General features: G+C 37.9%; 1 protein-coding gene across 3 annotated transcripts in view; it reads left to right on the plus strand.

The window, feature by feature from the left end:
* PCGF5 (polycomb group ring finger 5) overlaps window positions 1–14,458 on the plus strand; it is a 115,634-nt gene that overhangs the window by 77,754 nt on the left and 23,422 nt on the right. For all 3 annotated transcript variants that reach the window (XM_032432598.1, XM_032432600.1, XM_032432599.1), the window contains exon 6: window positions 824–972. In XM_032432598.1, the coding sequence (XP_032288489.1) occupies window positions 824–972 (149 nt within the window). The remainder of the gene's footprint in view (window positions 1–823; window positions 973–14,458) is intronic.

The following is a 14,458-nucleotide window of genomic DNA, read 5'->3' on the forward strand; positions in this document are numbered from 1 at the left end:
CCACGTAGTCTATTTTTACCTCTTCCATCAGAGTCCTTATCATACTTCTCCATCTGTTTTCTTTACTTGCCTGTCCTGTACCCTGACCACTGTGAGGGTGAGGATGAGAACACTCTGGTTTCAGTATTCCCCCAAGCCTAGCACAATGCATATCAAACACAGAGTGAAAGGGACTCTGTAAAGAAATGAATTGGCACATGTGTTGTATTATATGTAGGCTGCAGGTATTTCATAGGTTAAATACATTTGTATGAAACAAAGTATGCGATTGATTTCTTTACTGGATTTTTAACATTACATGGCTACATACATGTTTTAAAAAGCTAATTCATTCTACTCATATTTCACTAGCTGGTTTTATGAGTATCTAATAATTTGAAATTTTGAGAACTCAAAGACTATTTTATACTTTGAAAAGAGTACTTGGTTTCAAATTCGAATATATATAGAATTTGGAATATTTTTATATCCCCTCTACTTTCTAAGTGGTCTAATCATTAATTGCAATCATTTTTGTGGCCAGATATAGGTAGTTCTGAATCTTTCATTTGGATATCCCAGTGAGCCGAGAAATTTTAGGTTATGTTAGTAAGTCACTGATGGCTTTTTAAAAATATTTCCATTGTTGAGTTGGTTGGAACATTTTAAAAATATTAAAATTTTCAGTTATTCTTCATCAAAACAAAAATGTTTAAAAAGCATTTCTTGGTTTTTTTAAACATTTTTGTTTTGATGATTTTTTTTTGTCTTGATTAATATACTGTTGCTTAACTTTAAAATCAACTTGGAGTTACATCTAACTTGGTTTGTTTAAAATATACAGATGATACTTCAAAAGTTGACAAACCTAAAGTAGATGAAGAAGGTGATGAAAATCAAGATGATAAAGACTATCACAGAAGCGACCCACAAATTGCTATATGTCTAGATTGTTTACGAAATAACGGACAATCAGGGGACAATGTAGTAAAGGTGAGTGGACAAGCACAGTTCTATTTTTATAATCATTTTATAGTAAATCTTTGATAATTTGTTGATGAATTTGGCTAGTGCTTGCTTTCAAAATTTTTATTAACATCATCAAGTAGAATACCATTCTCTGACAGCCCCATAGCAACAAATGACCAAACAATTGCTTACTCCAGGCACCTGATTTCCAGCCCCCACAACTGAACAGTCCTGGGCCAATGCCACCACCTAGTGGCTAATTCCAAGAATCACGCCTCTATTTCTCTGTTACCTCCTTTTATACCTTTGTTGGGAGTTCATATACATTGCTTCTCCCTTTTTACGTGTGGTAACCAATTCAGACTCACATCATTACATCACATGATGGGCAGTGTCTCCAACTCTTTCATTCATCCTCTCCTCATTTTCTCCTTTATTTCTCTATTTTTATTTGCAACTCAAAAAGCCATCCATATCATGGCTAATACATTTTATAAATAATATAATTGGTTTTGAAGTAAAATTGGGTGTCCTAAAGTGCCGGTGAACTTTGAAAGTCCTTAAAGGCTCCCAGATATTTCCTGTAGAATCTCCATTTCTAGTCCTGTTTACCCCTGTATCTACCTGCTAATTCGACCTTTTGGTGAAGGATCTATATACTAGAGAGTTTAAAACATCCTATTCACTTTTATTTATTTTCTTTGGTCTTTAAATGGTGTTATTTAAGTAATGATTTCTGCTTTTTTATTGCAAGCAACTTCCCTTTTCATTATAAATGTTCACTACTTTATCTCTTAAATAGATTTTTGTCAATGATTGAGAAGATTGTTTTTCTCTTTATACTCCGTGTTTTATGCAAGTACCTATATTCAGTGTCTCTTTTTCTCTTTTACTTCCTCTGTATAAATCTGTGAATGGGTTGAATTTTTCACTAATACCTTAAATGATATTTTCCTATTAGGAAATTAAAAGCAGATACTTTTTCAACTCCAATTAGTTTTCCCAGCATCTTACAACAAAGATACAGGAGCATAGTGACTCAGTTAAGAGATAAGAAGAAAAAAATTCTTCACTCAAGGAATTTTAGTTAGGACTTTCACATATAAACAAACAGTTATAATAGAATGATTTAGTTAAGAGGGGTTGGTTGGACAAGGCATGTAATCATCTGCGGCAATCTTTCGAGAAGTGGCCATGGGACCTATTTATCCTTCCATGTTTCTCTTGGTTTTTATGCTCTGGTGCAGCACCCTTTCCTTTTTGTAAGTCTTTTTTAAGGGTTTTTAAAACCCTTATGCCAGTCATTTCTATAATCCTCTTTTTAAGAGATTCATCTTAATGGAGATTGTGATCGTCCTTTAGCTCTCTGATAGGAGTTACTATCTTGTAAATTGTGTCTTGTATCTTGAAAATTAAGTCAGTAGAAAAGCTGAAGATCTTTCATAAATAAATGTGAAGTCTGCTTTTGGATTTCTAGTATGAAAGTTATAAAGCATTGAATTTTAGAGATTCATCTGAAAAATTAACCCCTTGCCTTGATATTCTCTTGACATCTTTGACACTTCACCATCCCAGTTGACCTTTTATCCGTTCACTTTCCTTTTTAGACTTTTCTTCATCCTTGTGCCTTCTATTCATAAAACAACTTCATAGCTTATGTGAATTCTACTTTGCTTCCCTGATTCCCACCTTTTTTCTCTGGCTATTCCTATACTGTCTCTACTTCTTCCTGGCTTTTGCTCGATATATGTGAGTACCTCCTAATACCTTGTCTTCCACTCAATATTTCTTTCTCTGGATTTATCCTAGGAGGTCACTTCTATTTTTTGTGACTTCAGTTCTGCAAAGAACTTTTAAATCCCCATTTCCAACCCTGCCATCTCTCCCAAGTTGAAGAATTAAGTCTCTAACTACTTTTAAATACCTCAGTTGGAAGTTTTACTAACACCTGAAACTTAACATGTTTAAAGACAAATTCATTATACTTTACTTTCACCTAACTTTACTCCAAACTTGCTATTTCGGTTATCACTACCATCTTTGTACCAGTCATACAAGTTCAAAACCTTGGAGTCATCTCTGACCTTTTACTGTTTTCCTTCAACCAGCCATAAGTCCTGAAAACTTTCCCTCAGCCTAGTGCTGCTCACCTTGTATAGATTTTTTAAAGCAGTCTTTAAAGTGTTCTCTGTACCTTTAATTTCTCTTATTATCCAGGGTTGAGGCTACAGCCTGAAGGTATGGTCCAGAGTCATGGCCAGTATCAGGGGGCACATAGGAAATATTTTAGGCTCTATGGAACTCCCAACAAAGGTTATAAACAGAGAGATGAAATGTGGTCTCTGTTGCAACTACTCAGCTTACTCATTATAGCACGATAAGGCTAAAGCAGCCTTAGACGATAGTGAATGAACTGGCTTGTGTTCCAATAAAACTTCACTTACCAAAATAGATAATTTCGTCTTGAGAGCTGTGGCCATAGTTTGCCTACAGAATCAAGTCTTATCTCCTTATGTTGGCATTCAGAGCCTTTCACTAACTAGCCCCTATCTTGATAAGTTTATCACCCATTATACCTATCAGTGAATCCTCCTCTCAAGACAAATGATTATTGCCTTATATCTGACAAAGGATTATATTAATAATATTTAAAACCCTCTAAAACAGAAATGCTTCCTTTTTTGGCATGTTCTTGCCTCTTCTCACCACTTTGCTATGCTTCTCTCAAGACCCAAGCAGAGACCTCTATTCTTTGTGATGCTTTTTTGACCCTAGTGAATCCCTTCTCTGAAATTCTGTAGGATTTGCATTTTTAACCCAGTTAGTTAGGTGGTTATTAAGTCAGCATTCATTGTGTTCCTGAAGGTACCAGGTACTGATGCTTTTATCTTTTGGGGATGATTGTAAACCCCTTCAAGGCAAAGAAACCATGTCTGTGTTTCTTTATAGCCTTCTCAGGCACCTCACTCCTCTGCAGTAGGGTGTGATTCTCAAACATGGTGGTGTAGTTGCATGTACAGTTTATACTTACTACTTTTGTAATTCCAAAAATCAAAGTCAAGAGCAGGAAGGCAGTGAAAATAGTAGCATAAGGACCTTCAAAAATTCACTCTTCCATAAAAGCAATGAAAAAAACTGCCAAAAAAACCCTTTCAAAATCAATTTTTTTAGGAATTTGATAATTAATCAAAGGTTTGGGGCGCTTGGGTGGTTCATTCGTTAAGTGTCTGCCTTCTCCTCAGGTCATGATCCCAGCCAGGGTCCTGGAATGGAGCCCCACATCAGGCTCCCTGCTCAGCGGGGAGCTCTGCTTCTCCCTCTCCCACTGCCCCTGCTTGTGCTCGCTCTCTTGCTGTCTCTCAAATAGATTTAAAATCTTAAAAAAAAAAGGCTTGCAGAAACCCATAGAGCATTTGATCAAGAAAATGGCATGAACAGTGAGGTTTGTGGCATTTTAACTTGCCTTAGTCCAATCCCGCCACTCTCCAGCTCTGGAGTAGCCTTGAAAAAGAACAGCTGACTTTCCCACTGTAGCCTTTCAGACACCAAAGGGCAGAACAGAGGTGGAACTCTTTCAAAGCCTAATTGCCAAATAATTGTCCTTATTGGAGCTGTCCGGTCGTTCCTGGAACAGCCCACTTATAGGCTGTCTGTGTTGTGCCTGACATGGAGCTTGCCCAGTAGAAAAAACTTCTGTGCGCTGGGAAGGGCAGAGCATTTTTTAGAACCAATTACAGACAAATATTTGAACTTCATGGCTGTCTGAGGTATAGATGACATTTGGGGCATCTTGAAAAGCTGGTAAATAAGATGTCTATAGATATCAAAGGCTGTAGGAGCTTTGAAAAGTTCTAACGTATTCCTGGGAATCTGCAAGTCCAAGCATATACATAGGACTGTGTACATGATCAGGGAAGACCTAAGGAGGCCTTAAGCTCTCACTTCTGGCTGACCTTGAGGCTCTGCACAGCAGGATGTGAAGATTAAGGCAGAGTTGTCAATAACCTGGTTGAGTATTGGAGGTGTGCCCCAAAACACATGGTCTCCTAGCAAAGACTGGGAGATTTATTCGTTCCAAGTGTATAAGGAAATCTCTGTTCAGCCACTAGCCAACCAATAGGTGGAAACTTCAGTAGCCACATATTATAAAGAATACAGGCTTCACAGAATTAGTTTAGGAAAGTCACTAAACAAAGAGAAACAGCAAGATACAGCCACAATAACAAACCCTGTGAGGCAGGTGGGAACCTGATTTCCACTGTTGCCGCATTATATTCTTTTAAACGTCAAGTTTTCAACATAAAATTATGACACAAATAGAATTAAAGTACAGCTCATATACAGGAAAAGAAGTAAAACTGTCTCTGAAGAAGTCCAGACATTAGACTTATGAGGTACAGATTTTAAGTCCTCCATTTTAAATATGTGAAGAAAACTAAAAGAAACCATATGTCAACATTTAAATGAAAGTGTAAGAGCAGAGCTGAGGGCCAAATAGGATCCTGAACTCACCGTGTCCCACAGACAGACCAAAGCAGCAACTGTATCTATTGCCACTAATTTTAAAAATGACCTCAAGACTTCCAGAACAGTATTCCACAGCTAGTCATAGAGAGGCAGCTACATCAAAAAGGGTAAAAGGAGTGAAGATATGGTTGGGAACACAGGAGGGACATCACAGGCACAGAGGAGCAAGGAGATCAGACCCCCATACCAGTCACCCCCAGCCTTGGGGACCTTCACTGGGAAGATGGTCCTTATAATGTCTGGCTTTGAAAATCAGTGGGGCTTAACCCCAGGAGAGCTAGTGGGTGATAGGAAACCAAGTTCCCGCCCTCAGAAAGCCAACACACTAACTTGGCCTAAAACACAGCATAGCAGCAGCAGTTTGAAAAGTATTTATTTGAGGTATACATGAAGGATATTTATTGACTAATCTTAGGACCTGTACCGGTGGGGCAGGGATCTGCAGATTTCTCCAGGAACAAAACTGTTTGCAGGTGCTGTTTTTCTTGCCCTGCCCAGGCTAGATAGCTGGATGCTTGCAGAAGCCAGTTCTGACACTCTCCATCTACCTTGCTAGCACCACATACCCGACCCCAGGGTTCCCCTGCAGATTTGCCCCACTGAACACATTGATTTCTACAGGCATCCCTCCAAAGTGACTCATGCCCTGGGGAGGGGAACGTTTAACCCCACACACCCTTAGCCAGGCCTTTTAGCTGGCTACATGGGGAGCAAGGCCTGCTTGCAGTGTGCCTGCTGCTGTTGCCGACCCCAATGGCAGACAGCTAGGCTGAGTACCAGTCCCACTCACCAGTGAGCCCATGGCAGCCACAGCCAAGCCTCTCAGTTGGCCATGCAGGAAGCAAGCCCTACCCATCATTTTGTACCCACACCTTTCCCAGCAGCTAAATGAAGACAGCTAGGCTGTGTGCTGGCCCCCACCCATGAGCAAGCCATGGCAGTTTCAGCCGGACCTCTTAAAAACATGGGGAACAAACCCTGCCCAGTCTGCCCACAGAAGCAGGTCATCATGGCCAAATGGGCTGAAGGCCATCTTCACTCACCAGCATGTCCACAGCAGTCATAGTTCAGCCACAACAGGAAGGTGTACACAGCCCACACAAGGGACACACCTGGAGCACCTTGTTCTGGTGACCAGGAGGTATTGTGCTAAAGGGACCTCTTGTACACAAGGCCACTTATTTCAAAACCAGGAGATGTAACTGACTTACCTAATACATAGAAACAGAGAGTTAGACAAAATGAGGAGACAGAGGAATATGTACCGAATGAAAGAACAAGATAAAACCACAGAAGAGCTAAACAAAATGGAGATAAGCAATATGCCTAATAAAGAGCTCAAAGTAATCGTCATAAAGATACTCACCAGACTTGGGGTATCTGGATAGCTCAGTCTGTTAAGTGCCTGCCTTTGGCTCAGGGTCCTGGGATTAAACCCCACATCAGGCTCCCTGCTCAGTGGGCAGTCTCCCTCTCCCCTCCCCCTACTTGTGCATGCATGCACACTCTCTCTCTCTCAAATAAAAAATAAAAATCTTAAAAAAAAAAAAGATACCAGACTTGAGAAAAAAGTGAATGAACTCACTGAGAACTTTTCAACAAAGAGATAAAAAAGAACTAGTCAGAACTGAAGTGTACAGTAACTGAAATGAAGTATACACTAGAGGGAATCAACAGATTAGAGGATGAAGGAGGAGGAGTAAAAATTTAATGCTTTTAGAATGTGTTAAAACTTAAGAGATCATGAAGTTAATACAGACTGCTGCTATAGACAGTAGGGTGTTATATATGAGCCCAATGGTAACCACAAATATAATAGATATACAAAAAATAAAGAGAAAATCCAAGCATAGCACTAAAGAAGGCCATCAAACCACAAGGGAAGAACAGAAGAAGAAAGGAACAGAGAAGAAATATGAAACAACCAGAAAACAACCAAATGGCAATAATTACATACCTTTCAAAGATTGCTTTAAATGCAAATGGATTAAGTGCTTCAATCAAAAGACTTAGGGTAACTGATAAAAAAAAAAAAAAAACCCATCTATATGGCACCTACAAGAGACTCACTTCAGACCTAAAGACACATACAGACTGAAAGTGAAGGGGTAGAAATTTTCCATGCAAATGGAAGCAAGGAAAAGAAAAGCACAGGGTAGCAATTCTTATATCAGACAAAATAGACTTTAAAACAAAGACAAGAGACAAAGAAGGGCACTACATAATGATAAAGGGATCTAGCCAACAAAAGTATTTAACAATTGTAAATATCTGTGCACCCAACATAGGAGAACCTAAATACATAAAGTAAATATTAACAGACATTAAGGGAGAAATTAACAATAATACAATAATAATTGGGCACTTTAACACCACACTTAACATTGATAGATCATCCAGACAGAAAATCAACAAGGAAACAATGGCTTTGAACAACACATTAGACCAGATATATACAAAACTTAACAAATTTAAGTCTGGACTTAACAAATATAGACAGAATATTCCATCCCCAAACAGAATACACATTCTGTTCAAGTGCACATGGAACATTCTTTAGGATAGACCACGTATTAGGCGACAAAACAGGTCTCACTAAATTTAAGAAGACTGAAATCCCTATCAAGCATCTTTCCCAATCATAATGGTATGAAACTAGAAACCAGTTACAAGAAAAATACTGAAAAAAAAAAAAAAACAACACAAACACATGGAGGCTAAACAACATGCTACTAAACAACCAATGGGTCAATGAAGAAATCAAAAAGGAAATAAAAAATACCTGAAGACAAATGAAAATGGAAATACAACCATCCAAAATCTTTGGGATGCAGCAAAAGCTGTTCTAAGAGGGAAGTTTAGGGGCACCTGGGTGGCTCAGTTGGTTAAGCATCTAACTCTTGATTTCAGCTCAGGTTATGATCCCAGGGTTGTGAGATTGAGCTCTGTGTCGGGCTCAGCACTGGGCATGGAGCCTACTTGAGATTCTTTCTCCCTCTCCCTCTGGCCCCCACCCTCCCATTTGCACTCTCTCAAAAATAAGAGGGAAGTTTATGGCAATATAGGACTACCTCAAGAAACAAGAAAAATCTCCCAACAGTCTAACTTTATACTTAAAGGAACTAGAAAAAGAAAAGCCTGAAGTTAGCAAAAGGAAGGAAATAATAAAGATTAGAGTGGAAATAAATAGAGACTAAAAAAAAAAAATAGAAAACATCAATGAAACCAAGAGCTGGGGGGCACTTGGGTGGTGCATTTTTTAAGCATCCAACTCTTGTTTTCAGCTCAGGTCATGATCTCGGGGTTGAGAAATTGAGCCCCACATTGGGCTCTGCACTCAGTTCAGAGTCTGCTTCAGATTTTCTCGCCCTCTCTCTCCACCTTTCCTCCTCAGCCCCTCTCCCCACTCACACACATGCTCTCTCTCAAATCTTAAAAAAAAAAAAAAAAAAAAAAAACCCAAGAGCTGGTTCTTTGAAAAGACAAAGAAATTGATAAACCTTTAGCTTCACTCATCAAAAAAAAAAAAAAAGACTCAATATCAGAAATGAAAGAAGAGAAATAACAATTATGCCACAGAAATACAAAGAATTATGAGAGTACTATGAAAAATCCTATGCCAACAAATTGGGACAACCTGGAAGAAATGAATAAATTTCTAGAAACATACAATCTTCCAAAACTGAATCAGGAAAAAATAGAAAATTTGAACAGACTGGTTTCTAGTAACAAATCAGTAGTCAAAAACTTCCAACAAACAGAAGTCTAGGATGACATAGCTTCAGAGGTGAATTCTACCAAGCATTTAAAGAAGAGTTAATACCTATTCTCAAACCATTACAGAAAATAGAAGTGGAAGGAAATTCATTCTACAAGGCCAGCATTACCCTGATACCAAACCAGAAAAAGATACTACAAAAAAAGAAAACTACAAGCAAACATCATAGATGCAAAATTCCTCAGTAAAATATTAGCAAGCTGAATTCAGTGATACAGCAAAAGGGTCATTTACCATGATCGAGTGGAATTTATTTCAGGGATGAAAGGGTGGGTCAGTACTGGCAAATCAGTGTGTTACATCATATTAACAAGAAGGATAAAAACCATACGATTTTCTCAGTAGATTTAGAAAAACCATTTGACAAAATACAACATCTGTTTATGATAAAAACTCTCAACAAAGTAGATTTAGAGGGAACATACTTCAGAATTTAAAAAAGGCCATATATAAAAGACCCACAGCTAACATACTCAGTGGTGAAAAACGGCTTTTCCTCTGAGATCAAGAACAAGGCAAGAATATCCATTCTTGCTGCTTTTATTCAACATAGTACTGGAACCTAGCTGAGGAGACAAGAAAAAAATTCTCGGACAAGAAAAAGAAAAGTCATCCCAATTGGTAAGGAAGGAGATAATCTCATTATTTGCAGATGATATGATACTCTATATAGAATACCCTAGAGACCACCAAAAATCTGTAGAACTGATAAATGAAGTCAGTAAATTTGCAGGATACAAAATTAATATAAAGAAATCTGTTACATTTATATACATCGATAACAAAGTAGCAGAAAGAGAAATTAGGAAAACAATCCCATTTACAATTGCACTAAAAATAATAAATTATCTAGGAAATTTAAAGAAAGACCTATACTTTGAAAACTAGAAAAAATTGAAGAAGACACAATTGTAAAGATATGTTCATGAATTGGGGGAATTAATAAATATTGCTAAAATGTCCATACTACTCAAAGAAATCTACAGATTAAATGTAATTCCTTTCAAAATACAAATAACATTTTCCACAGAACTGGAACAAGTAATCCTAAAATTTGTATGAAACCACAAGAGATTCTGAATAGCCAAAGCAATCTTGAGAATAACAAAGCAGGATAATACTACAAAGCTATAGTAATCAAAACAGTGAGATATTGGCACAAAAACAGATACATAAATCAGTGGAACAGAATGGAAAGTCCAGAAATAAACCCTTAAATTATATGGTCAGTTAACCTACAACAAAGGGGCAAGAATATACAATCAGGGAAAGATGGTCTTTTCAGTAATGGTGCTGAGAAAACTGGACAGCTGCATGCAAAAGAATGAAATTGGACTTTATTAAATCATACACAAAAATAAACTCAAAATGGATTAAAGACTTAAATATCAGATCTGAAACCATAAAACTCCTAAAAAGAAAAGAGGCGGTAATCTCTTAGACATCACTCTTGCAATGTATTTATGGATATGTCTCCTTGAGCAAGGGAAACGAAAGCAGAAATAAACTATTGGGACTACACCAAAATAAAAAGCTTTGGCACAGCAAAGGAAACTACCAACAAAACAAAAAGGCAGCCTACTGAATAAGAGAAGATATTTGCAAATGATCTATCTGATAAGGGGTTAATATCCAAAATATATAAACAACTCAACATCAAACAATCCAATTTTTAAAAATGGGGAGAGGACCAGAAGAGACGTTTCCAAAGAAGACAGACAGATGGCCAACAGACACATGAAAAGATTCTCAACATCACTGATCATTGAAGAAATGCAAATTAAAACCACAATAACATAATCACCTCACACTCATTAGGATGGCTATTATCAAAAACAAAACAGAAAACAGCAAGTGTTGGTGAGGATGTAGAGACATTGGAAACTTTGTGCACTAACAGCCTAAAAAAAAAAAAGTAAAATATTTAGGAATATATTTAACAAAGAAAGCATATGATTTGTATACTGAAAACTGCAAAACATCAAAAGAAATTAAGAAGGCCTAAACACGGGGCACCTGGGTGGCTCAGTCAGTTAAGCGTCTGACTTCAGCTCAGGTCATAATCTCAGGGTCCTGGGATCAAGCCTCACAGCAGGCTTTCCTGCTCAGTGGGGAGTCTGCTTGTCCTCCCTCTGCCCCTTCCCCTACTCATGCTTGCTCACTCTCTCTCTAATAAATAAATAAAATCTTTAAAAAAAAAAAAAAGGCCTAAGTAAATCGGAAGACATCCCATGTTCGTGGATTAGAAGACTTAATATTGTGAAGATGGCAGGCCTACCCAAATTGTTCCTCAGATTCAGTGATAACCCTAGCCAGCATTCTAACAGCCATTCCCACATAAATTGACAAGCTGATCTAAAAGTCATAGAAATCCAAGGGACCTGAAATAGTCAAAACAATCTTGAAATTCAAGAACAACAAAGTTGGAGGATGCAAAGTCCCAATTTCAAAACTTGCTTCAAAGCTACAGTAATCAAGACAGTATGATACTGGTAAAAGGGTAGACATATAGATCAGTGAAAAGAATTGAGGGAGAGAAATAAACCTATATATCGATAATGAATTTGTTTTTGACATGGTGGCCAAGATAATTCAAGGGGAAAAAATAGTCTTTTTAACAAATGGTGCTGGAACAATTGAATATCCACATGCAAGAAATGAGGTTGGATCCCTCCCTCATGCTATATATATGAAAATTAACTCAAAATGGACCCCTAGCTAAATGTAACAGCTAAAACTATAATACTCTTAGAAGAAACATAGGGATAAAATTTCAAGAGCTTGGATTTGGAAGTAGATTCTTAAAAATGATACCATCAGCACAAGCATAAAAAAAAATAGGTAAGTTAGATTTTATCAAAATTAAAAACTTTTGTACATCAAAGAACACTACCAAGAAAGTGAAAAGACACACAGAATGGAAGAAAATATTTGCAAATCACACATCTGGTATTTAATATTTAGATTATATAAAGAACTCGTACAAATGAACAAAAAGATAACTCATTTTTTATTTTTTTTTAAAGATTTTATTTATTTATTTGACAGAGACAGCGAGAGCAGGAACACAAGCAGAGGGAGCGGGAGAGGGAGAAGCCGGCTTCCTGCTCGGCAGGAAGCCTGATGTGGGACTCGATCCCAGGACCCTGGGGTCATGACCTGAGCCAAAGGCAGACGCTTAACCGACTGAGCCACCCAGGCGCCCCGGTAACTCATTTTTTAAAGTGGGCAAAAGATTTGAATAGACATTACTCCAAAGAAGATAAAAAATGGCTGGGGTGCCTGGGTGGCTCAGTCGGTTAAGCGTCTGCCTTTGGCTCAGGTCATGATCCCAGGGTCCTGGGATCGAGCCCTGCACCGGGCTCTCTGCTCAGCAGGGAGTCTGCTTCTCCCTCTCCCTCTGCCCCTGCTCTCTTGTGCTTGCTCTTTCTCTCTCTAATAAATAAAAATATTTTTAAAAAAATAAAAAATGGCCAATGAACACATGAAAAGATGCTAAACATTATTAGTCATTAGGACTGTGCAAATCAAAATCACATGACATACCACTTCGCACCCAGTAGAATGCCTTTAATATTTTTTTCAAAAAGGAAAATAAGTTAGGATAGTGTATAATAAACTATAAGCTAGAATCAAATACTGATACATGCTACTACATGAATGAACCTTGAAAACATTATGCCAGGTGAAAGAAGCCAGACACAAAGGTCACATACTGTACGATTCCTTTTCTATGAAAGGTCCAGAATAGGCAGTCCATAGACACAGAAAGTAGACTGGCTTTTGTCAGGTCTAGGGAGAAGGAAGAAGTAGTGACTGCTGATTGAGTAAGTTTCTTAGTGGGGTAATGAAATGCCCTGGAATTAGATAATGGTATTGGCTGCACAACCTCATGAACATATTAAATGTTACTGAATCATACACTTTAAATGGTGACTTTTATGCTATTTGAATTATATTTCAATTTTAAAAAGTCAAGCTCAACAGTTGCTTTAGGTGGTGAAGTAGTACTAGCCATACTATTCCAAAAATGAGAGGAAAAACACTCTTGGGGATTTGGATTTAAAAAAACAAACAGGGGTGCTTGAGTGGTTCAGTCAGTTAATCATCTGCCTTTGGCTCAGGTCATATCAGGGTCCTGGGATCAAACCCCGCATCAGGCTCCCTGCTCAGTAGGGAACCTGCTTCTCCCCCCTCCCTGGGCCCCTTCCCCCCACTCCTGTGCACGCTCTCTCTCTCTCTCTCAATAAAGCCTTTTAGAAAAAATAAAACCTCAAATAATCATTATAATAAGAACTAGAATTTGTTGAATTGTATCCTACAACTGGAAAACTGTAACCCATAATATTGACCACTAGCTGATTTCAGATCTAGTCTCAACTCTTCTAAAACAAAGGCATAAAGAGTAAAAATGTTTCTAGGGTAACCACCTTAGAAGTAGAAAGAGCCATTTTTGAACTCTTCCTCTCCTGGCCTGAGTTTGAAGGAACAGGTTAGAAGGCAAGGAAAGGTAACATTCTGGAAACACAAATCTTTTTCTATATAATATTTCTTCATTTTAGGCAGGGGAGCCTAAAATGTTGACCCCACCAGAGCAACTGACAGGGCCTGGGCTGTACAGCTGCTGTCCCAGGCAGCAGTCTCCCCTTAACCCCGTGTGCGTCATACAGATGTTCCCATTCTCTGTGTTATGAAATGGCAGGAAAGGAGCACTGCTCTTAGGATCATCTCTTCAAGTGTCTCCCCACCATCCTCGTCATCTCTGCTGAGCACTTAATTGTCATTGCCTCCCTTAAAACATGTTGATTACTTTTCAGAGACCTGTGTAGCAAGTCCAGAGTGTACCTAACTAGGAAACAGCGGGGTTATTGGTGATAATTGTAGAATGTTCCTATAGAGAGAAAATGCATAATTGTTATATTGTCATTTTCTAAGTACTTACAAATCAAATATTAAATAATTCGGACCAGAATTTTGCTAGAGATTAATGTCAAACTTTATTGACTTATAAATTCCAGAAACAAGTTTTTGCCTAGTTTTTAAAATCTTCCCTTAACTTTTCTGACACCTTTATACTTACTAACAATTTCTGAAAAGTTATGAGTAGTGATGCCATGGTCATTTCTATAGGTTCTTTTAATACCTGAGACTTCTCTGCAGATGAGAATACATTTAGAGGGTCTTCCAGTACCCGCACATTATACT

Source organism: Phoca vitulina, unplaced genomic scaffold (assembly GCF_004348235.1).
Source record: "Phoca vitulina isolate PV1807 unplaced genomic scaffold, GSC_HSeal_1.0 scaffold48, whole genome shotgun sequence".
NCBI classification, from domain to species: Eukaryota; Metazoa; Chordata; class Mammalia; order Carnivora; family Phocidae; genus Phoca; species Phoca vitulina.